The following is a 22972-nucleotide window of genomic DNA, read 5'->3' on the forward strand; positions in this document are numbered from 1 at the left end:
CTGTTTTCATGATAACATTTATTTTAGCATTGTTTTATCATAGCCATTCAATCAATACTATTCAACTATGATTGATTGGCAGTACATCATCTTGCAGCAGCTTGAAAATACAGAGATAAAAACATTACAAAGTAAACTTCCTTTCGTTTTTTCTTTATCTATCTGTCTCTAGATTTAGTATGCGGTTTTGTTATGGTTCCCTAAGTGTTCCTCCACGTTCCTATCAAGGCTCCTGGTCATTCTGGTCACACTTGAGCATGACCTTGATGCCCAGCCCCTGGCGTGTGGTCTCAAAGGCGTGCACCGCCTGCTCCAGAGGGAAGCGGTGTGTCACCAGGGGCTTCACGTTCACCTTTCCAGACGCTAGCATGGCTATGGCCATGGGCCAGCTTGAACACAACAACACGCACACACAGGCATAGACACATCCAGGCACACATAGATCAACCAGCACACACATAGACACAGACACACGCTACATGTTAATATTACGTGACATTGTTTTGAGTTGATACAGGAGGCACACAGGAATCGGAGGATCTCTCTACGTACGTGTTGCAGTAGCGGAACACCCCCCTGATGTCCACCTCCTTGATGGCCGCGTTGAGCAGAGGTACCGTGGTCATCTCAGAACCCATTCCCACCAGGACCACCACTCCCCCAGGACGGGTCGCCTGGAGGGACACAACACGCATCACTACCAGGCTGGGGGGAACAATACACATTCCTAAAAGGGGGATCTACGTACATAGATGGCTGTCTGGACGCTGCTCTCCACACCAGTGCACTCGATACTGATGTGTGGCTGAGCTCCCAGCATGCCTTGCACCGTGGCGGCCAGGTCCTGAGCACCGTCGGCCCGCTGCACCGTCACAGGGAAGTCCGCCCCCAGATCTTTCGCCATTGCCAAACGGTCAGTAGACAGATCTGGGGGACGATGAAAGGAACAATATCAGGCACAGAGACAGTGATGATGGCAATGTGAACTGGATGATTAGATGGATAAATTGATGGTCTTACCAGTGATGATCACCTGGGCAGCACCCATTGCCTTGGCAACCAGGAGACACACAAGCCCAATGGGTCCTGTGATAAGAGGATGAACAACATGTCAGGAGAGGAAGAGTCTGAAGAAACAGGATAGGAAAAGAACAACAGACAACATAAATTGAAGCCATGAGAGAGAGAAATAGAGACAACAGGGAGAGAGCTACAGTATCTACTGCTTGGCTGCAGTTCCCAGCCTACAGGGGTAATATGGAAATGTGCCAGTGTAGCTGTGCATTGTGAAAGAGCAGACCTGAGGTCAGCCAGGATCATGTGGGTCAAGCATGCATGTTTACATTGTTAATGGTTCCTGTGTTCATGCTCCAGCACAGATGAGTTACAGATTAGACCTGGTACTACTGGTGTTTGGGTACACTGGTTTCATGGTGTTTTGCTGTGTCCAAGTGATTCTGTCTTTCAAGACTACACCTTGTATGTTGCTCTGATTCCCCATCTTAGAAGTCTTAAATTATTCTGTTAAATTGTAGTTTTCAGCATGCTTTATGTGTGGAGTATCACAATGTGATATAAATAGGGCCTGGACAGTTATTGGCCAATACCACAGTATCACTGTCAGTGACAGACAGATGATCCAATCAGTAGCTTACCTGCCCCACAGATAAGCACACTACTGCCCAGGGTGACCCCAGCACGGCGGCAGGCGTGAATCCCCACAGACAGAGGCTCGATCAATGCTCCCTCTTCAAACGTCACGTTGTCAGGCAGTCTGCTCAAACAACAAAACACAGGTTAAAATAATTGTAAAAATGGTCTTAGTCTTGTATAGGTTCTATCTATGTGTGTCTGAGACTGGCAGAGACAGACCGGGGGGAGAATGATAGACTTCCAGGGTGTGACTGACTTGTAGCAGAAGCATGCGCTGTGTTTATAGTAGCGGCACAAGTTGCCATCGTCAGGCGGGGTGGCACAGAAGAAGATGGTGGGCGAAAGGTTGTAGTGTCCTGCCTTGAAGAACTCATCTTCCTCCCTGGGAACACCAGGCTCCACCGCTACTCTGTCTCCTGCTCAGAGAAAATGATGCGGTCAGGGTATCTGGGATGTGTGGAGGGTCAGTGTGAGGTCAGGGTATCTGGGGTGTGTGGAGGGTCAATGTGAGGTGGTACTCGCCTGGCTGGAGGTGTTTGACATTGGAGCCCACCTTGACCACCCTGCCACTAGCCTCATGTCCCAGCACCATGGGCTTCTGCACAACAAAGTCCCCAATGCGTCCGTTCTGCCAGTAGTGCACGTCCGACCCACATATCCCCACAGAGTGCATCTGCAGCAGCACCTCTGCAGGAGACAGGGAGATACAGTATGGACAGAAGAGCATGAATTCTGGAGGAATATACTGTATACTCTGTATTGATTGGAATGGCTGGGTGAATCACTGTTGCACTGGAACACATGATGTTCTACACGACAAATATATTGGGCACACTCCGCAATCTGCACTGTACTGAACGATGAAAAATGAAAAGAATGTCAGACATGAAAGTTATCAGTTCAGGGCTGTTTCGTGCTGATCTGGAAAAAGAACATGCAGTTACTTTCTTACCATTTGGACCTGGTTCAGGAACGGGCCGTTGCTCCTGCAAGCAATGTATCTAGGTGTCACTCGCAAGTGTTCATTAAACTGCAGTTTATTTCTCAATCAACAAATTATACAAATTTGAGTCGAGTCATAATAAGTTTACCAGTCTTAGGTCCCCTTTAGCGTGCAGCACTACGGACAGATTCTCCGCTTTCTCCATTTCGATAAACGCAATGTGCGAGGTAGCTTATTGCAAAAAAAAACTGTCTTGAACACAGGAAGATCTCGTTTCCAGCGTTTAATTTGGCAATTTATTAGCTAGCTGATCAAAGTTCGGCTTCCTCCTCTAGTGGGCAGCCGCCAAAACAAAGCATGTGATTGGAGTAACGTGAGGAAAGAGTCTTCCATTTCGGAAGGGCAGCGGCTCGTCAAAGGACCTTCACTGAGCGAATTACAGCAACTCAATTCATAAGGAGTTACGTGCAGACCCCTTGGTATAGTACTAATGACATATTAGTTTTTTCTATCCCTTGCACAAAACCCCAAAACGGTGCACGTGTCAATGACATTACCCTTTTATATGCCCTGTCCCCCTACTGGATGACATGGTACTAATCTACCACGCCCACCACTCAGTCACGTGAGCCCATCACAAACAGAGGTTCCAGGTTCAGGAAGCGTTACTATGGCAACAGAACATGGACACAGAATTAATTTTCTTTAGTCTACCGTCACTCTCTGATTCCACCGACTCTCTTGATACAGTATGACATCGACAAGCGAATTATTAACGTGGAAGTACACAAAGAGATAATGGATGTCGACGATATTATAAATGAATGTGCTTGCCAACATTTGGAAAAGTTAAATATTAGCCATAGAGGCCTGGTTATACTGCCACCAACACTATCAAAACTAGTCAAATTAAAAAAGCTGTTTTTGAATGACAATTGTCTCCTCTTTCCCCCAATCGAGGTAAGGCTAGTCTATCTTAGCTAGTACCAGCTGCATTAGTCATTAACCAAGTAATTTGCACAGTAGCATGCTTTCTTTCATTACATTCAACAAAGAACATGTACAGCATAGTTGTTAATCACGGTACAGTACATGTTTGAAGTTACTCTTGGACTTGAACAGGACACAACACCTATAGTATACATGGTCTTATTTCTCGTCTGTTGTGTGCTGTAGATTCTGCATCTTGACCAGCTGGAGGAGCTGGTTCTGGATGGCAACCAGCTAACCATGCTTCCTAGTGACATCGGATCCCTCAGGAACCTCACCATCCTGGGGCTCAATCACAACCCCATCTCCGTCCTACCGGATGCCATAGGTGACCTGGCGAACCTGAAGGTGCTGTGGGCAGCTTCCTGTGGCCTCTTCCAGCTTCCTGCCTCCCTCGGGCAACTCAGCAGGTTACAGAAGCTGGGCTTGAACAACAACAGGATCAGCTGCCTACCCCCTGAGATGGGCCAGCTCCAGGCCTTGCTCTGGTTGAACCTGGCTGGGAACCAGCTGACCTATCTACCTGATGAGACACACAACCTTCACTCTCTGGTCTTCATCAATCTAGATAGAAACCACTTTAATCATGTCCCTAAATCCCTGTCTGGTCAGTGCTTTTGTAGAGTTGCCCAAGAACGTTGCCTAATAGTTATGGGTACTAAATGTTGTGTGTAGAGACTGAGATTGGGTATCCCAATACATTATTGTTTTTTGACTATTTGCCAGTATCAGAATTATGCCCGGTTCGATTCCCGGCAGTGTCAAAATGACGTTGTGTCCTTGGGCAAGGCACTTCACCCTACTTGCCTCTGGGGAATGTCCCTGTACTTACTGTAAGTCGCTCTGGATAAGAGCGTCTGCTAAATGACAATGTAAATGTAATTAAGAAGCCAAGCACATTGTCATTTCAAATAACCAGTAATCAAGTACAGATGTGCTGTATATTCACAGATATGTCCAATCTTCAAATTATGAGTATGAAGTTCAATGATGTTACATCTCTGGAGGATGACATCATCATTGGGTTCAGTAAGCTGACTAAGCTGGACCTGAGAGAAACCCTCCTTGAGGACAGACCTCCTCACTGGAAGGTAATAAACCTCATCATCACATCATCTGTTTGATTACTCGCCAAAATTACACATAACTGATAAAATTCCAACTTAAACTTATTAAACTTATTCCAACTTAAACTTATTAAAGAGGAATAATTTCAATGAGGACCTTTGATTTGTAATCAAAAGCTCTTTTCTCATATTTTATGAGTGTAGAGGTTTATTTACAATATACTTTTCTGTGTGTAGTATTTGACACAAACTAAATTCTGTTTTCACAACTTTAATTTTGTTTCATCATTTTGATGTAGGGCTTGGACTTCATTCTGCTGGGGAAACTCAACGTCACTGAGGAGACAGACATATCCGAGTCTAGATGATTTTGAGTCTAGAATGATCAGAATCTAGTTTCCTACATGCATTGTGCTGTGTTGATACCTCATCATGCTTATTAAAGAATGATAAGACAACTCCCCAGAATCATGTACACTGCTCTACAGTATATGGTTGTGTCTCTGTTGGCTCCCTATGGCTCTGCAGCCTCTGGGCTCTGCAGACTGGTGCTCCGAGGCCCCCCCGGGTCTGGTGCTGTGCACCCTGGTGACAGAGGAGCCAAAGTGGCCTGGTATAAAGTCATGCAGCTCACCCGGGTATCCCTTCAGTTCGTCAATGCTGACATACCCTTCAGAAAGAAAACGTGTCATTATGTTCACAGAATACAGGCTACTTATAAATCATTGAGGACAATGCAGTACCATCACCCTCAATATGCCTCCCACTCAGTAGCTCAACCACTTGATGTTCATGGCAACTAGGAATTCTCAAGCTCCCAAGAAACGGGTTGGGTGTGGGGCCAGCTATTCAACCCTGGCGTACCTGTTATCATATTGTTGACAGGGTAATTTTGTACTGCACAACACAGACGTGGATCTCTTAGAAGATTAGTCCCAGTGGCAACATCAGAACTGTTCAACACAGGAGAGGAGTTAGACGGAAATCCTATTGTCCTAATAGTACAACAACACAGAGTAGTTTGTCAAGTTGATACAAAAATGTTTAGCTGTGCAGTACATTGCGTTTACCAGGTGTACTTAATTCCTGATTCACTTAAGTTATCTTCCTCCTTCTGATTGGGCAAAGCCAGTTGATCTTGAGGACTCTTGAAACACAACACAAATGTTTGAATCCAAACGTAATGGCGTTTGGGTTTGGTTTTTATACATCAAGAGAAACATTAAGAGGGAGCAGGGAGTTACCTCAGCTGTTTTAAAATCCTCATGCTCCCATATGAACCTTCCAAATACAGCTCTCACCTCTGAAATATAAATAAATTACCATTTAACACTGTAATCTGCAGTATTAACAGGATATGCTACATAATGAGTGGTGGAATACAGGTGCAGCACATTAGACCCACCATCTTGAACAGGAGCAGGAGGAAGCACGTAGTGACCTATGCACACAGACTTTACGCTGTGGCACTTCTCACACGCAGACAGGTAGAGACTGTGGAACACGGTAACCTTGTCCTTGATGTAGGCCTCACTCGCAAATATCCTGTAATGGTGATTTATTACATACAATAGGCAGAAATCAAATGAGGGCTACTTATTATTCAAGGATAAAATACTATATTATGTAAATATACACTGTATATAGCTGTTCAAAATACGTGAATTCTTCACTCGAGAATATCTTGCCAGTCATCCCATCACAACCAATACTAGTACCTTTGTGTGTCTGGGCAGGTGGCATCAGCACTGAAAAGATAATCAGCAGTCTTCTGACAAGCAAGGGTCCCACCCTCACACACTGAAACGGAGTAAACGTGAATTAAAATTCAAACAAAATAAAGAGTTGTAATGTAAACTGTATAAAAAAAACATGTTAACTTAAGTTATACATGATAGCTAAGTTTAGTTGAATAGATAGCTAACGTAAGCTAGCTTGCTAACAAGTTAGTTAGATTTACAGTCTGCCATATGTTCTTACACCAGAATTGAGGAATTCCTGTCCTGACACTATTAGAAAACCACGCTGTTCGGTTTTTAAACATACTTTAAGTTACTTATAGTCAACTACTAGATAACAGGCCTATGTTTCGCCTTGATCACAAACTTTTTAACCCCCAGCCTAGCTGTACTATGGCGCGAGGCAAACTTAAGTCCTGAATGCAATGGGCGTCGACGGCAGACATGTGCAATATGTTCCTTTTACTAAAAGTTTTAGAAATGGGTTTACTCAGGTCTACAACAGTCATGTAGAGGTTCCTACCAGTTTAACAAATATCGTAAATAAAACAAGTTGACGTTTCTGCCGTTGTTTCTACCAGTTCACCAGCCAACAAGCCTATTAGTCTTGTTACAGTTGTTAGCTAGCTCTACCTGAAACATAGGCTACAGTGATATGAGTGTTCCAGTCAGGTCATGCTGTTGTCATCTTCCCTGAGTACTGGTAAGTATTTGCTAGAGCTTTCCACTGACTATAAAAAGTATTGTGCCCTCAAAAAAGACCCAATGAAGCAAGATCTAATGTAACACTAGGCTGCTTGAAATCAATGATCATCTGCTAGGCTACTGGGCCAGACTCTCACTTGCACTTCAGCAGATAAGGCTATTTCAAAATCACATAGGCTTGTAGCCTATATTCTATCCATGTGATGTGTGTCTAAGTTTCCATCCTTCTCTCGCAACACATCAAAACCAAAAGTCTCAAATGAATACAATGACGTATGATGAGGCAAGAAAATACATGAAATGAGGTAGCTATATGTCAACACAGCACAGCAATACAAGAGATCCACAAAACCTCTCACCTCCCAACCCCCTCAAGTGTTTTGCACATCATTAACATTTCTCAGCGCAGGTATTGGATTATGGAGTAAAATTAGGGTCAATAATAATTTGCAGTCGCAGAAAAAGATTCGCAGTCGCAGAAAACGATTAGCAGTCGCAGAAAAAGATTTTCAGGAGCAGAAAACGTTTTCTTCGAAATCTACGAAATCTTTTTCTGCGATTGCAAATTATTAACCCTAATTTGACTCCATACTCCTGGTGCAAGTATAGGCCATTTTCTCCAAGTGTGCCAAATTGATTATCCTCCAGATTAAGTTATTTAGTTGGCTGTGTGTCAAATCACGTAAAATATCAAGTCTGACCGATTTGTTGTGAATTGTCTGTCATGCAAAAAATATAGCATAGTATAGCAAAAGTTATAGTTACTATATAGTTATATAGTAGCCTATCTTTGGTATTTGCTGCGTAGAATACACTTCGTTCTGTGGAATTTCAAATAGGAATTATTTTAAGGTGTAGTGGAGGTAGCCTACTTCAATGGGAAGAGAGGTGGGGTGCGCACTAGCGCACTGATCCAAGCCATTCGGAAAAACGCTTGTTGGAAGAGAAAGCAAGCATCATGACCTCTGTTCATCTCTGCAACAGACTCGTCGAAAGGTATTTTGTTTCTGTTTTGTCCGTCTCTTTGGTGAAGTGGATACAAGTATGAATTGAAGTTAAATTGAAATTGTTAATCCAACTGGCAGTTATGTCCTCTGGCCAAACACACTATCTTTTCCTTTTGTCGTTTGCTAGTGACACCGATTGTGAGGTCGTTGTTGGCTGTTTGGCCACACAGGCCTCGCTTCTGTCTTTTACCAACTGGAAAGGGTGCAACTGTAGCTCGCCCGCTATTAACTCAATACCACGCGTTTCATTATTACCAATGAGCTTGAACTGGCCCATTACGCTGAACTTTAAAACATGCCTTTGCATGGTAGACTGCAAAGGCATGTTTTAAAGTTCAGCGTAATGGGCCAGTAACTAACATCAGGTCCAGTAAATCATCAGATCTCTGATGATTTACTGGACCTGATGATTTACTGGACCTGATGTTAGTTTCCTCCAGGATCACAAATTACTCTTATTGAGAGACTTGTTGCTCTTGTTGGTTAGTTGTAACTGATTTAAAATTATTGTCCTCGCTGTGAAATATATTATTGTTGCTTTCTACAGGTACACTCTTGCACTTTTGAGGTTTATGTTGTTTAATAACTTGTTTAACTACATGTTCTTGTGGTTCTGGCCTTCGGCACTTATTTGTTTTTTCACAATGTATGCTTCATGTTTTGGCTACCCGCAGTGTTTGGGGATATATTGTTGTAATGATCAGTGACCTATGCACTTTGTAAAGCTCTCTCTTGGAAGTCGCTTTGGATAAAATCTGCTAAATGAATAGCCATGTAGGCCCAAATGTAGATCTGCCCGTGTGTCAAATTCAAAGGCAACCTGTTAACTTGTAAAACTAAGTGATGTCATTTTCCACTTTTGCGTAAATTATTCAGAGAATATTGATCTTTCAGGGATCTACTGTTCCAGCTGTATGTAAAATGTATCCACCCACGTTGGTTATGATAAACAGCGCGACAGGCTACTCTTCTGTGGGAATCCTGGTGCTGCGGCAATTTCACTGGGGAGGTGGTTGCTGTTACACTTTATGTCCAGTAGAGGCAGGGTTTTGCCATAGTCGTAGCCCGAATCAGCTGTTCTCGTGAATGTTCTTTGTTCTTCCGTGAACTATCGTATTAGTCCCAAAAATACCACGAAAATACGAATAATTTGACTAGTACATTATATACATGTTATTGGCTGGCTGTTTCTCGAACAGTAACGGAGATTATTTTCGATTGTTTTATCTTTCATTTCCAATTGGAGGGACCTGTACCACGTGACAGCTAAACCACGTTTTCACTATAGTATTCGGAGATTACATATTTATTAATGCACTTTTCCTTTGCTGGTGTGTTTTTTTTAACATCGTTTTTTTTTTTTTATGGAGTACATATGTAGCTCATTAGTACAACCTTGGAGCCGTATACTAATATGACGTTCCTGAAAATGACTTCGGTCTCTCGAGTGGAACGTCAGTATCGCTTCTCGGCCTTTTGGCTAAGATCAAGTGTAGTATCTGTTCTTATCAGTTTAATATCTGATACGTCCCCTACCCGGGGACCATATATTAAATTGATTTTTGGAACAGGGAGATGGAATAGGGGCTTGCTCCGTCCACTCCACGCATCGACCTGGTATTGCAGTACTTCCAGGAACGGTGCACTTCCCCCCGGGGAAAAAAAAGTGTTTAAAGTATCTCATGTGGAATGGTTTAGTTACTTGTGTCGTGTCCATCACAAATAGATAACCGTAATTGATATTTTGGTACGATAGTCATGAAATGCAGCTAAACAAACTACCTCTGATTTACCAACTCGAACACAAAAGTGAGTTTTTTTGTGTTTCTCAAGTCTTGAGAAATGACTGCCGCTGCTGTTTGGAATTACCAGTGAAAAATGTCCAACAGCCGTCCCTGCTGACTCCATGTTGACCAACATTCTGATATTTCTTGTCACCTTTAGGTGGAGCTATATGCACGTTATTGTGAAAGGTTTTCAAGATGGATTCTCCAACACCCATGAAAACAACACAGGTACTGTACCCACCTCTAAACAGACACAACTGCTATTAAAACGAATTCAAGCTGTCCAGAAATAACATAAGTTTCAGAAGATAATCTGTCAGTGATAATGCTAACCCTAAGGCTGCTTAATCCAAAGTTGTCTTGTCAAAGTACAAAGTACAACACATTAATTTTAACCTCCTTTAGCCAGTGTATTCTAAAAACAGACACAGGCAACTCAAAACAAAAAAATTATCACAATAAGCAAATCGATTTGTGTTACACATCCATGATACTGTCTACGCTAAACCCCTTTCAAACAACAGATCAACAGTTGCCAAAGTACATAGTTCACCCTAACAGAGCAGCAGTTTGCCTGCGTGTGTTTACCCAGGGGGAGAATCCTGTGTTAGTCCCAGTGTCGTGTCTCCTGCCTGTCTCCTGGCTAGGGGGATGTATCCTGTTGACTATCCTGCTGCTGAAGGCAGTCTGTTTAGCTCTGTGTCTGAGGACTGCATGGCGGGGCTGGGAACAGACCACCTGCATGGACAGGCCAGGTTCCAACCTCCACAGGCATCCAAGGTAACTCATCAGGTCCACACCCAGATTGCAGTTGAGAGATTCAGTCTGCACTGCACCACCCCATTACTGCATAGTATAGTATAGTAGTCTAGTATAGTACAGAATGGCATAGAGTAGTAGTAGTAGTAGTGTAATATAGTTCAGCATAGTATGGTTTACTTTACATAGTGTTATAGTACAGCATAGCATAGCATGCAGTATAGTATAGTATAGCATACTGTCGTGTAATATAGTGTAGCATTGTTTACATAATATTGTATAGTACAGCATAGAATACTATGGTATAATATAGTTACACATAGTATTGTATTTTACCACATATAATAGATTTCTCTGCTCCTCTTCTGTTGGGTGGAGGTAACACAGAGCAACATGGTCAGGCTGCAGGTGTTTGAGGACCAGGCCTGCTTCCTTCTAGCTCTACACGCCTCTGAGGACGACCCTCAGGGTACAGCTCGACACGCCTCTGAGGACGACCCTCAGGGTACAGCTCGACACGCCTCTGAGGACGACCCTCAGGGTACAGCTCTACATGCCTCTGAGGACAACGCTCAGGGTACAGTTTCAGGAATATTTATCTATCAAGCATTGCACAAGCATTGCACAAGCCCTGGTCTGAATGGGATGGTTTGGTTGTGATGTGTGCAGTGGTGGCCCTGCATCTGCATGGCCGGTGGTGGACCGTGGACGACGTGTTGAAGACCAGCCAGGACAGAAGCGGCCTTGTGCTGGTGGGTTTGGTTGCTCTGATATTCATGAAAGGGAGTTGTTCTGTGCTTCTCAGGTATACACCTGGGGTGTGTAGCACCACAGGGATTGTATAAGGGAGTTGTTCCACAATGAGTGTTTCCAAGGTTGTTCCGTGTCACACGGTTGTGTTTTCCCAGGTGCAGTCTGAGGTGGAAAGAGTGATTCTGTTCCTGCTCAGCCAGCGTGTTGGAGAGAAGCTACCGGAAGAGGAGACTGTATTCTCGCCTCACCCCAGGATGGAGATGAGTAAAATGTTCTGGCTCAACAAAGAAGCAGTGGGATTCTACACAGTCAAGCAGAAAGGTGTGACGCGTGTGTGGATGTGTACCCAGGGTTTCAAATGACTCATACATGAAAATTCATAAGACTATTTTGCTATTTTATTTCCACTTTTCCACTTTTTAATGTTATGAAATGTTATGTTTGCAATTTGATCAAGAATTTAAGATTAGCCTACCTCATATTCACTCCTGGAAATTATATCAAGCCGTACTGATGTTTTACACATGCAAAACACCAATATATATAAAAAGTAAATTGGGGGTCCATATACATTTATGGAATGTGTCGAATCTCCCCAGATTCCCCTCCAGAACCCCAAGTGTGTGTTTAGCCAACATAACATGTTTGTAGTGTGTATGTGTGCTGTTGTTCCATATTTAAGGTTATGCAGGTTCATAAAAATGCCATTGTCTCACAGGAAGTCTATGTGATGGCTGCACCAGTCAGAGTTATGTGCTTCCTGTCCTGGACACAGTGCTGGTGAGGGCTCATGCAAGGAGGCGTGGCCTGGGCCTGCAAATGCTTGAGGATTTCTGCTCCTCTTTTCCCAGTGAGGTGACTCTGGGAGTCAGCGCTCCAATATCAGACAGCATGGCTGCAGGTGAGTCTTATTCACATTAGATTCTCAACTCGCATTACTAGGTTTAGCTCTGTCGACCTGACCTGCTGGGTTATCATTCTATTTTCTCCAATGGAAAGTTGTCTCAAACGGGCAGCGTGAGTCGATTGCTCACCATGACACCTGTGTAACTTCAAGACCATAGGTCCGGTAAGGCGGCAATATAAATGCTGCACGGACACACGTACACTCACCCTGGTTGTTGCTCGTTAATGCTTTGAGGCAGGGGGGTGCTGCCCCTACATAAGTCCACTCTGCCAAATTCAAACCTATTTCCATGTCTGGTAATCAATACCTGGTCACATCTGAGTGAGTGACTTGACTGAACTGGGAATATTGCTTTTCATAGACTTAAACTGCGTTGAATGAGTCATGCTGTGTCAAAGAGCAGAAAGTCTAATGCCACTTCTGTTTAGTGTGCAGGAAGTACCTTCAGCTACATCCCAGCCAAAGGGAGCGTCTGTATGAGGTGGAGCCCCCTGGAGGCTGGGGGCAAAGACGCAACATCTGGCTCAACATCCAGCTGCGACGATGCGCTAACGACGAGAAGAACAGAGCAGGGGAGAAGAGAGCAGGAGAGGAGGAGAGCAGGAGAGGAGGAGGAGGAGGAGGAGGAGGAGGAGGAGGAGGAGGAGGAGGAGGAGGAGGAGGAGGAGGAGGAGGAGGAGGAGGAGGAGGAGGAGGAGGAGGAGGGGAGGCAAACGGGGGGAGAGACGGAGGACTCGGATGTGACAGCAGCACTGTTGTTTGACTCCAAACGCATCAGACTTTTAGATCAAACCTAGAGATGAAGTCATGTATTTGGTGTCTGGAGGTGTGGTGTGGAGCCCCTGGTGGTCTGTGGTGTGATCCCTCTCTGCTGTCCTGTGGCCTGGCCTTCTTTACAGGCACATAGAGAAGACAACCACACCAGACTGTACTGCTGGGGCGCCCCTTACTCTTCATTTTTGCTGCTGCAATTTAACATCATGAGTTTGGACAGTTCTGGCATCAAGCTGATTCAAGGTCTTAGTCTATAGGCATACTTACCACTCTGAACAACATTTTTCTATTTAGATTTCACTTTCTGCCACGTTCTTTTTTCCCCACTCAAGATATTGCTGTTTAAAAGTGTGCCCCCAATAAAAGTTTAATGTGTTGAAACCATTCATTAAATACATATTAAACAAGTGAACATGTATTAATTTGCAGCCTTGAGGTTTATATCCATGTATAAGATTTTAATAGCATAGAGGTTTGGTTATTAATGCTTGACTTTTTGACTATGGCCAACATTTAATTGGGTTGGGTTTAAAAATGTGTTTAAATTTGAACATCATTGCTACTTATGCATTCAATCGATCTGCAACTTCTTGCTAGCCTTTCTCTCTCGTTGTGTTCATGACATCTGTATTGCCTTTTATGGTTATATGTTTGAATTCTTAATAGTGCTGCTCGATGGTGGTGAACACCGCCGCTCACTATTGCTGCTTTTCTCCATTGTGTATCGATACGATCCATGTTCGACCTATCGGGCTGTTAAGGAATGGCGTGCACACGCCATTATCTTAAACCTGGTTCGAATTAGTCAGATTGCTTAAAATAGAATTGGCCTTTATGAAATCGCTTTGGCCCCAATTGATTTCTTAAGTTAATTCATGTCAGGTTTGAGACTTGAATCCCAGTTTAAGGTTAACGTTGTTAGTTACAATTATACCATTTTAAGATGGAGTGCCTCATTATGGCCACAAGGTGGCAACATAAATGTACTTATTTTATCTGCAGGGATCCACTGACCTGGTCCTGCATGTACCTTCAGTATCAGGGAGGTCCCAATATGCACAGCTACATCTATCCATGTGGACAGCTTAAACCTTACACGATCAATGAATCGTGATGTTGGACTGAGTCATCAATACCACTTTAGCTGATTATGTGGAAAATGTAGGTGTCTGGAGACCATTTTACCATGGAACACTCTCCTATGCATACCATTTTAAGGCAGCCCCATACCATCTGCTGTGTATTGAACAAGGAGACAAGCCTGATTGATCTGCAGCTGATCTCCAGCAGCATCTTTTACAGGAAAGGTGACCCATGCAGAGAGCAGTGCATGGGTTAACACCTGTCAATTGCAACATTTTAGATTTCCAACCTAAACCAAATAGTACCATAAATACCAATGGGACCATTTAAGTAAGCGTTGCTGTCAGTCCTGTATCTATCAGGCAAGGTTTGTCTGCAGGTCAGGACATCATACACTCACACAAACACACAATCTTATTCACAAACTCACACACAACTGCAATCGCCCCCACTCCCCCATAAACACACATACACATACTGTACTCCCTTACACACACACACCAAATAGGCTCTTCTTTATTAAGGCTGTAATGTTGTGTAGCCTTGTGTTTTATGGTGGCAGCAGACTATTAAGGCAGGTATCACCCCTAGCACAGGGGCTGATGGGACTGGGGACTGCTTAGCTAAGGGAGATGCCCATGACCGTACATTTACCATCCAGTCTCTGTATTAATGTGTCCAAGGACCAAGGATTTCTTCCTGGGTTTGACTGATCTATCATTCATGAACTGAAATACAGGACTTATGCCACACATTGGCACAGTACACACTAGCTCTAGGGGGGTCAGATGGCTGAGGGGTTAGGGAGTCAGGCTATTAATCAGAAGGTTGTTGGTTCGATTCCCGGCCGTGCCAAATGTCGTTGTGTCCTTGGGCAAGGCACTTCACCCTACTTGCCTCAGGGAGAATGTCCCTGTACTTACTGTAAGTCGCTCTGGATAAGAGCGTCTGCTAAATGACTAAATGTAAATGTAATGTAAAAACATGACACTATCCCACATTACACGACTACACTGTGGAACACCACATAACACTACACTATACTGTGCTGCACTACGTAATAACACCACACCACACTGCAGTGGTCTTCCATCACATGTAGGGTTGGGTCCTAGATGCAGGATCATTGATAATTCCATCGCCATGACAACAGCAAGGCCAAAGCTGTGTCTCTCTGCCCAACCCCCCTTTCTGTGGAGGAGCATGGAGACCTGGGGGAGCACTGAGGGCATACATGCATTAACGCCTGACATGATGGAGTAGTGAAGGGTCTTCCTTTAGGATGACCTACCTAGAGTATAATTACAATGCATATTTAACTATTGCTGCAGTTTGGCCCTAAGCATGATCTGTTTCTAAAGCTCCGGTGTACCACTGTTGACATTTTCTTAGCTTTTCTTCTTAATATGAATGATTTATGGAAAAGGTTTCTGTTTCGTCAGAGATTTACATTTAGTTGTTGATATAGCAGTTTGATCCTGAACAGAAACATGACATCCCCAGATGCACTGAACAGCCGTGCTGGGCTGTTTATGGGGATGAAAGGCTGTTTTCTCTCTCTGGCTCTAAATGGGATGAGATGCTGCCAAGACGTTCCACAGCAGCTCTGGTACAGTCATCATATCACTGCTGTCAAGCACACATTCACTGGGAAGCTACAGTAGCAGCATGGTGTTCCCGCTTCTGCCGTGCTAAGAGGAAGCAGTCACTTCATTATCCAGGATGGGTCCACTGGGTCCACTGGTCCACTGGGTTCACTGGAACTGAGAATAACGAGCCACGCCAGACGAGGAAATCATGGTGGAACAAAAAGCAAGGAGCAGACATTTTTTATGAGGGATAGTTAGACTTTGGTCTGAATTGGGCGAGGGTACGGGTTGGGGAGGGGCTAGCGGTGCGCGTCTACTACAGCGGAGCGGGCGGCACATCGGTGTCGGCTTCCAATTCATTTTCAATTAAACCAATGAATGACGGTTTCATTGAAACAGAAACACTGTTTGTGGGTCCTAGAAGCTGCCTTGGACTGAGGCTGTTTATCTGCTGGATTCTAGAGGCAACCACATACTCGTAGAACAACAGGCTCTCAAACGGTGTAATGGAGTTTCCCATAAGAGATTCCTCTTTTCAGGTTCTATAGTACAAAGGTTGAGAGTGAATATCTCTGTGTGGCCCTGTGTCCGGGTCTGATATGAAAGGCTTCCCCGTTCTCTGCCTGTGACGGCCGGGCAGCTCTGTTGTCCTGTCTGAACACATCAAAGCGCTGAGCGGCCCTCCCAGGTGTTGAAGGATTACACCCGTTACCGCTCTGGGTTTTATCCCCCAGGACATCTTTGAAGTGGAATCTCATTCACCTGTTAGCGTTGGAACAAGCTCTGACAGCCCATAACCGGCTAAAATACTCCTGTCCTATTTCAATACTGCTGTATGTGGCTGTCAATGTGGCCCTACAGGGGTATATACCCTGCCTCTGTTGCCCTCCCCCCTCCTTCTCAACTCCATTGCAGGAAGCAGTTATGTCCCAAAAGATAACATCACTGACTGCAGATATAAAAAGTTACTGAAATATATAATTAAACCATTATATTAATAGTTTGAATTAGGCCAATGTTTCATGGTTTTCACCGAATTGGCATGTGTAACAAGTGTAGAATTAAGAGTTCATCCAAGTCCAATCTTTTGGTTGGTTGGTTGATTTTTGGATCCCCTCAGAGCTAAAATGCCTGCCATGTTATTACTGTGTTGTTGTTGTGTTTGGGTCTATTTCTGTGGTATTTACAGGGAATCTAAGATGTGAGAAGGTAGTTCCCCCTGGGTGTCATCACCATAGAGGTGCTACTGCAGGAGCTGCTAGTCTCTCTATGGGTGCGTACCAGTAGTGTGAAATGTTTCCTTCTCTCATACACTCTGTCAGTGTCTACTTTAAGGGAGGGGAAAGGAGACAAGGAAAGAAGGATCTGAGAGGATTGAGATGCAGCCCTGATGGTGGCTGTGAGTTGGCCCCTGACCCGGCCCAGCAGGTTCTGTTTGTGTGTGTATGTGTGAGAGAGTGTGTGTGGTTGTGTGTGGAGGGACAGCAGGGTACATTGCTCTCTAGACCGTTAAGAAGCCAGGCAGTAACAGATGAGCAGGTCTGGAGGGGGGACGAGGGGGGTCAGGAGTTGGGGATGCAGCCTCCACAAGCTAACCCCCCCCCTCCCCATAGCCCCCCAGCGCTAATAGGACAGAGAGAGAAGGACACAAACATGCATCACATGCACTATCTGTACAAATGCACACACATTCACACACACACACAAAATACTTTGTACTTTCTGTAAATGTTATGCCTGGTTGGCTGAACTTCTGTGTCCTCTGCTCATAGTTTTGTACAATTCCAGTGTGATGGTGCTGACCATCCCACCAGTCAGCCTGCACTGTAGAACTGGAAAATGAATAGATTGACGCTCTGCATCCCATTGGTGTTCAGTTGCAGGTATGAGCTGCCTCCATGTGTGTGTATGTGTGTGTGTGTAGGGTTCACCTGACTCCAGCTCCCTGGTCCAGTTGACCAGACCTCTTGGCCTAGTTGGAGAACTTGGGCCCCCTGCCAGGGAAGTGTGGGGAACTGTGAAGGGTGGAAACGAGCCTGTCAGTCCTGGTTACTGTCCAGGTCCTGACCCGGGGGTACAGATCAGCAGGGAGCGCACACACACGCACATACACAATGTCTCAGATGGGTGTGTGTTTCAGAACCGGGTACACATGACTCAGTCATGACAGAGAGGACGCACTCCTGTGGACACACCCTTGACAAGGCCCAGGGTCGTTTATGATTGCATCAGAGACCTGTCACTCAAAATTGCCCTTGCACCCTCCTAATGAAAGGACTTCATTGCTCCATGCGCCCCAGGGAGGTGTGAGTGTTCTGACCTCCAAGGGCTGTTGTTCAGGATGGCAGCGTTAAAGTGAAGTTTTATGAAATCCAATCTTGGTGGTCTTATAGCTCCAAATGTGAGAACGTAGAGCTTGTGGTCCTCATCTAGATAGAGAACATGGAGACCTGCCCTGTTGTCTATGTGTGTGTCCTCCACCCTCCAATCCTCCCAGAGAGCGATGACCTGCACCTGAAGCAGGGGGGCAGAGTTCTGTCGCACGGCTGCGGTGCTGCTGGTGATGTCGTGGCCCGGATGATGTTCACGCTGAGTAATGTCATTACTCTACCGCCTGGGAGGCCTGTACCTTATATAATAGACTTAGAGCGTGTCCCGAAGCTGGAGAGAGAGTAAGAGAGAGAGGGTGAGAGAGATAGAGAGAGAGAACTGTTTAAATAGTTGCCAATTGTATCTGCAACCCAGATAGTGTTGTGCTGTTGTGATGCTGTGTTTCCCTTGTATCCAGTGGATGTTTTTTTCCAGTCAGCTGGTGTGTTGTCTATATGAACTGGAATCTGGTAAACCAGCCCAGCCCAGCCCTTACCCTGCAGACAGGCAGTCTCCAGCCTCCTCCTCTCTCTGTCTGCTGTGGTCCTGAATCCCTGTACTCTGTCCTCTGCCAAGGTCAAAAAGACACTTCCTAGAACTCTGAACACACACACATGCATACATACACACACTGCCCTGTGCTCATGCATGACACATACATAATACATACTCATATACTCGATACCTCCACACTCACATGCACACACAATACGTCTTTTTCTGCACAAACTCCCCCGTCACACGATGTTCCCTCCCCCACATCCTCAGGGGGAGTTGGAAGTGAGTGTTCTCTTCCGCTGTGGCTGGTTCAGGTTACCTCTGGCAGAAAGCTTCTCTCCTCTGACCTTCACCTTGGCCTGTAGATCTGCCTAGTGCGGCAGAAACACACACACACACACACACACACACTGCTCTGGTTCCACTCCATAAACTCTTGCTGCCTGGTGTGTGACAGGTGTTGGCTCACATTCAGCCTACACTGAGAGAAGGTAAACAATTCCAACAAAGACATACAGAGGATATCCTCCATGCCTCCCTCTCCTCTTCATCTCTATCCCTCCCTCTCTCTTTTCCTCTCATGTACCCACCTTCACTCCCTTCTTCCTCTGTCCCTCTCTTTCTCCATTCTCCACTCTCTCTATCTTGCTTTCTAATGCTGTCTTCATTCCATCTCTCTCTCCCCTTTCTCTCCATGCCTCTCTCCGTCTCTCTCTCCCCTTTCTCTCCATGCCTCTCTCCGTCTCTCTCTCCCCTTTCTCTCCATGCCTCTCTCCGTCTCTCTCTCCCCTTTCTCTCCATGCCTCTCTCCGTCTCTCTCTCCCCTTTCTCTCCATGCCTCTCTCCGTCTCTCTCTCCCCTTTCTCTCCATGCCTCTCTCCATCTCTCTCTCCCCTTTCTCTCCATGCCTCTCTCCATCTCTCTCTCCCCTTTCTCTCCATGCCTCTCTCCGTCTCTCTCTCCCCTTTCTCTCCATGCCTCTCTCCGTCTCTCTCTCCTCCCCCGTTCTGTCTTTCTCTCTTTTTATCCCTGTTTGCATGTGTTATCGTATTAGTGTGTGGCATGTATAGATTCCTGGTTCAGTAGTAGCTGGCTCACACAGTATTTCTTGGCAACCTGTGTTTCCTGATTGAAACTAGATATCATTATTGTTCACCATGCCTGGTAGCTGAGATTTGGTTACTTATGCTGCGCCTGTTTAACAACCTAAATACTGTTAGAACTATGCAATTCTGTTCCTTGATCTTCCGTTGTACTTGTGCACTATTTGTTTCTTTCTTTGGATAAAAGCGTCTGCCAAATGAAAACAATGTCAATGTAATGTAACACAGAGAATCTATACAGCCTGCAGATGTTTAAGTATGCCATGGTTGATAACACTCTCTGAAGAGAGTTGGAGATGTTAGTTCTACATAAAAACTGCTCGTTGCAGTTCAACCTTAACATAGAGGGCCATATCTGTCCTATGCACGCACGCACACACACACACAAACACACACACACCCTTCAGGGCTCCACAGGGGACTATTGTATCATCTGGCCCACTCGAGGGCTTTAAAAGCCATCTGACTAGCCTGTCTTATAAATACCATCCTGGACTGAGATAATGGGACTGGGCGGACAGTATATGGTTTCGGGGAGTTTGAAGGAATTTGGAGTGAGTGCGAGACTGTATAGGACTGTTTAAAGGAGTTTGTGTGAGAGTGTCGACAGTGAGTGAGTGTATCAGTGTGTCGACGGTTTGTGACTGTGAGTGTATTGGTTGTGCACAGGAGTGTCGCAGTGAAGCTGGTTGCTGAACTGTGGTCGATATCAGAGCAGCCTCTCCAGCAGTGAGCTGTCACCAGGAGGGCCAGAGCTGGGGATGGAAGTTGTGTCTCTCCTCTCTACACTTACAGACATTCAGAGACCTTCTTGCACAGCCTATTTATTCTCTGCACATAGATGTGACACGCATACACACATCCTACTGAAGAGAGACCAACCTTCAAGGTGTGTATCGACCCTGGGGTGTGTCTCCTCCAGGACTGAGCTGTCTGACACAGCAGAAAGATCCAGAACGCTGGCAGGGCCATGGGAACAGCCTAGAGTCCTCCACATGGATTCATGTTCCTGTAGACAGGAAGGCAGGCAGCTGAACACCAAGTTCCATCTCTGTGGAGTACTGGTGGTCTAGCCGAGGGTGATGGGAAGGTAGAGTTTAGTAGGTGTTATCTGTCTATCTGTCTCATCTGGTGTTATCGGGCAGAGCTGCTACATCTAGAGAGAGAGAGAGAGAGAGAGAGAGAGAGAGAGAGAGAGAGAGAGAGAGAGGGGAAGAAAAATAGAGACAGGTAGCAGAGAGGGAGAGAGAGAGAGACAGAGAGAGAGATAGAGATGGAAAGAAAGGAGGGGAGAGTACACAGGGAGGAGATATACTTGTTGTGTAGCTCCACATGTGGCACACCAGCGGTTCTCCTTATCTCCCTTCCCATGTCCCTCGCTCTCTCACTGCCTTCATCGCTCCATATACGTGTGCTCCTCTCCCCTCTTTCTCTTCCATCTGCACCCATATCACATTCTGCTCTTCCTGCTGTGTGCTCATCCTCCGCTCCCGCTGTCCGTGCTCCGTGTTCCAAGTGCAGCTCGCTCTCCCTTCCTGTCTGAGACACGCCGTGCAAAAAGAACACGCATGTCCCGCTTATCACTCTGTATGGGCGCCACAGCACATGACTCTGCTGGGGGGGGGGGGGGGGTTGCTGTGGAGATGTTGGAGTCAGAGCACCGCAGTGGAGTGTTGAGTTACAGCTGCAGTACTGACCCAGACGCAACAGAAACACAGGAGGACTGACAGAGAGGCAGGCGAAGTTCATGACTCCTGATGTGAATACTACTAATACTGCTAACTCACTGACCGTCACGCTGTACACCCTCTGTGCACGCCGAAGTACCTATGTGTGTATTTGTGTTTGTGTGTTTTATTCATTCGCAGTATGCTTTTCTGTGCACTGGCTGCATGCTGTGTTTGTTATGCCTGAGAGAGAATATTGAATGAGGGTGAGAGCAATAGAGAAGGAGAGAGGTTGCGTAAGAGAAGCTGAGAGGAAAGTGAGCAAGATTGGGATAGAGAGAGTGGAAGAAATGGGGGGGGGGGGGGGTAGAAGGGTGGAGGGACTACAGTCCGAGGCTAGAGGTTTAATCTGGGCAGTGTAGGGTCATGTGATTAATCCTGGCTGGAACCAGGGGCCAGTGTTATTTATGGCCAGGATAATCAACACATTTAGATGGTGGCTGCTCCTAGGGGAAATCACTATCTTAAACCAATACCCTTCAAACACACACAAACATGCACAGACACACACACACTGCAGCAGACTGTTGTGGGTGGACTAGCAGACTAGCAAGTTATAATGCATTACGCCAGCATGTCTGTGTATGTGTGTGGGGGTTACGGTTAGGGGATTGCTGGTGTTTATCTCAGTGTCAACTTATCTTACTTCTAGACCGAGGGCGTGGCAGGGAGGATGGTTGAAGAAGGAGGCTGAGGATGGTGGAGTTAGTGTGTGCGTCAAGGTTCCCTACTGAGGTGGAGGTAGCATGCTGTGGGTCGTGCGTCACTAAAAGCCTCCACTGACCTTGTGGCTGCTGTCCAGATGCCATAGGTCTAAAGTGTGTGTGCGAGAGTGTGTGTAGGGGTTGTGGTTTTGGATGTGTTTGCTTGTGTTTGGCTGGATGGATTGGAGATTTACATGTGAGTGTGTGTATTTATGTATGTGTGTATGTCTCTATGTTCCCATCACTGTACATATAAAGACAGGTTTGTAGTGTGTGTGTGTGTGTGTGTGTGTGTGCTGACAGCAGCAATTTCTACCTTCAGTGACCTTGATCGCCAGCTGCTCACCAGCCTGTCTGCCCGGCAGGAAACTGATAGGCTACTGTACCAAGCTGGCTACTGATAGACTTCTGTACCAAGCTGGCTGCTGATAGGCTACTGGACAAAGCTTGCAGCTGATAGGCTACTGCACCTACAGTGGCTGGCAGCTGATAGGCTACAGTATCTTAATGTCAGCTGATAAGCTACTGGATCTGGAGACAGAAATCAAAATATAGAGGAAAAGGGAAGAAGCAGATATAGAGGCAGAAGCCCCCATGCTGACATGCTTTATGAGAGTGCAGAGTTTGGCCTCATTGCTACAGAGTCCCTCAGCACTTACAACAAATTACAACTGCTACGTCTACTCCACAGGCTAAACCCTCCTTTTAGAGAGGAGTAGGAGAGGAGGCGAGGGGAGAGCTGGGGAGAGGACAGGGGAGGAGGGGAGGCAAGGGGAGAGGAGAGACAGTGACAGAGGAGAGTCAGAGAAAGAGG

General features: G+C 45.6%; 4 protein-coding genes and 1 non-coding gene across 6 annotated transcripts; 3 read left to right on the forward strand and 2 right to left on the reverse strand.

Annotated features, from left to right (window-relative positions):
- Position 1: 1 nt before the first annotated feature.
- sord (sorbitol dehydrogenase) lies at positions 2-3140 on the reverse strand. The gene is made up of 9 exons (XM_062470941.1): positions 2745-3140; positions 2606-2639; positions 2176-2340; positions 1910-2069; positions 1656-1774; positions 1021-1086; positions 749-927; positions 553-674; positions 2-389 (listed from the first exon to the last, which is right to left on the reverse strand). Exons 1-9 carry the CDS (start codon positions 2799-2801, stop codon positions 224-226), a joined length of 1068 nt encoding a protein of 355 aa, XP_062326925.1. The 5' UTR covers positions 2802-3140; the 3' UTR covers positions 2-223.
- A 12-nt stretch (positions 3141-3152) lies between these two features.
- si:dkey-1h4.4 (leucine-rich repeat protein SHOC-2) lies at positions 3153-5103 on the forward strand. Of its 2 annotated transcripts, none has more exons than XM_062470943.1 (4): positions 3153-3556; positions 3773-3914; positions 4538-4677; positions 4953-5103. In XM_062470943.1, the coding sequence occupies exons 1-4, from the start codon at positions 3395-3397 to the stop codon at positions 5019-5021; spliced, it is 513 nt and encodes a 170-aa protein (XP_062326927.1). In that variant the 5' UTR covers positions 3153-3394; the 3' UTR covers positions 5022-5103. The 2 variants fall into 2 exon arrangements, with proteins under 2 accessions (XP_062326927.1, XP_062326926.1); XM_062470942.1 differs by having other exon boundaries at positions 3171-3556; positions 3773-4193.
- On the reverse strand, positions 4909-6770 carry terb2 (telomere repeat binding bouquet formation protein 2). Its single transcript, XM_062470944.1, has 7 exons — positions 6634-6770; positions 6372-6453; positions 6059-6198; positions 5898-5956; positions 5724-5800; positions 5518-5606; positions 4909-5323 (listed from the first exon to the last, which is right to left on the reverse strand). The coding sequence occupies exons 1-7, from the start codon at positions 6695-6697 to the stop codon at positions 5136-5138; spliced, it is 699 nt and encodes a 232-aa protein (XP_062326928.1). The 5' UTR covers positions 6698-6770; the 3' UTR covers positions 4909-5135.
- A 2794-nt stretch (positions 6771-9564) lies between these two features.
- Positions 9565-9755, forward strand: LOC134028565 (U2 spliceosomal RNA). Its single transcript, XR_009931544.1, has one exon. It is a non-coding gene; the product is annotated as a U2 spliceosomal RNA (small nuclear RNA).
- Positions 9756-10458: 703 nt separating this feature from the next.
- LOC134028309 (protein FAM169B-like) lies at positions 10459-18999 on the forward strand. The gene is made up of 8 exons (XM_062471789.1): positions 10459-10670; positions 11022-11227; positions 11320-11402; positions 11559-11724; positions 12122-12304; positions 12739-12930; positions 18254-18381; positions 18895-18999. Exons 1-8 carry the CDS (start codon positions 10543-10545, stop codon positions 18997-18999), a joined length of 1191 nt encoding a protein of 396 aa, XP_062327773.1. The 5' UTR covers positions 10459-10542.
- Positions 19000-22972: the final 3973 nt, after the last annotated feature.

This window comes from Osmerus eperlanus, chromosome 10, assembly GCF_963692335.1.
Source record: "Osmerus eperlanus chromosome 10, fOsmEpe2.1, whole genome shotgun sequence".
NCBI classification, from domain to species: Eukaryota; Metazoa; Chordata; class Actinopteri; order Osmeriformes; family Osmeridae; genus Osmerus; species Osmerus eperlanus.

Excerpts from the sequence above, each read along its gene's own strand:
- sord (XM_062470941.1), bottom strand. The coding sequence starts at position 2,801 with ATGGAGAAAGCGGAGAATCTGTCCGTAGTGCTGCACGCTAAAGGGGAC. Across the intron at positions 2,070-2,175 it reads TGTCAAACACCTCCAGCCAG|GAGACAGAGTAGCGGTGGAG; the intron begins GCGAGTACCACC and ends TTCTCTGAGCAG. Across the intron at positions 390-552 it reads GTGTTCCGCTACTGCAACAC|CTGGCCCATGGCCATAGCCA; the intron begins GTACGTAGAGAG and ends GTTGTGTTCAAG.
- si:dkey-1h4.4 (XM_062470942.1), top strand. The coding sequence starts at position 3,395 with ATGGATGTCGACGATATTATAAATGAATGTGCTTGCCAACATTTGGAA. Across the intron at positions 3,557-3,772 it reads TCCTCTTTCCCCCAATCGAG|ATTCTGCATCTTGACCAGCT; the intron begins GTAAGGCTAGTC and ends TGTGTGCTGTAG. Across the intron at positions 4,678-4,952 it reads ACAGACCTCCTCACTGGAAG|GGCTTGGACTTCATTCTGCT; the intron begins GTAATAAACCTC and ends ATTTTGATGTAG.
- terb2 (XM_062470944.1), bottom strand. The coding sequence starts at position 6,697 with ATGTTTAAAAACCGAACAGCGTGGTTTTCTAATAGTGTCAGGACAGGA. Across the intron at positions 6,199-6,371 it reads ACCTGCCCAGACACACAAAG|GATATTTGCGAGTGAGGCCT; the intron begins GTACTAGTATTG and ends TCACCATTACAG. Across the intron at positions 5,957-6,058 it reads TCCTGCTCCTGTTCAAGATG|AGGTGAGAGCTGTATTTGGA; the intron begins GTGGGTCTAATG and ends TTTATATTTCAG.
- LOC134028309 (XM_062471789.1), top strand. The coding sequence starts at position 10,543 with ATGTATCCTGTTGACTATCCTGCTGCTGAAGGCAGTCTGTTTAGCTCT. Across the intron at positions 11,725-12,121 it reads CTACACAGTCAAGCAGAAAG|GAAGTCTATGTGATGGCTGC; the intron begins GTGTGACGCGTG and ends ATTGTCTCACAG. Across the intron at positions 12,305-12,738 it reads ATCAGACAGCATGGCTGCAG|TGTGCAGGAAGTACCTTCAG; the intron begins GTGAGTCTTATT and ends ACTTCTGTTTAG.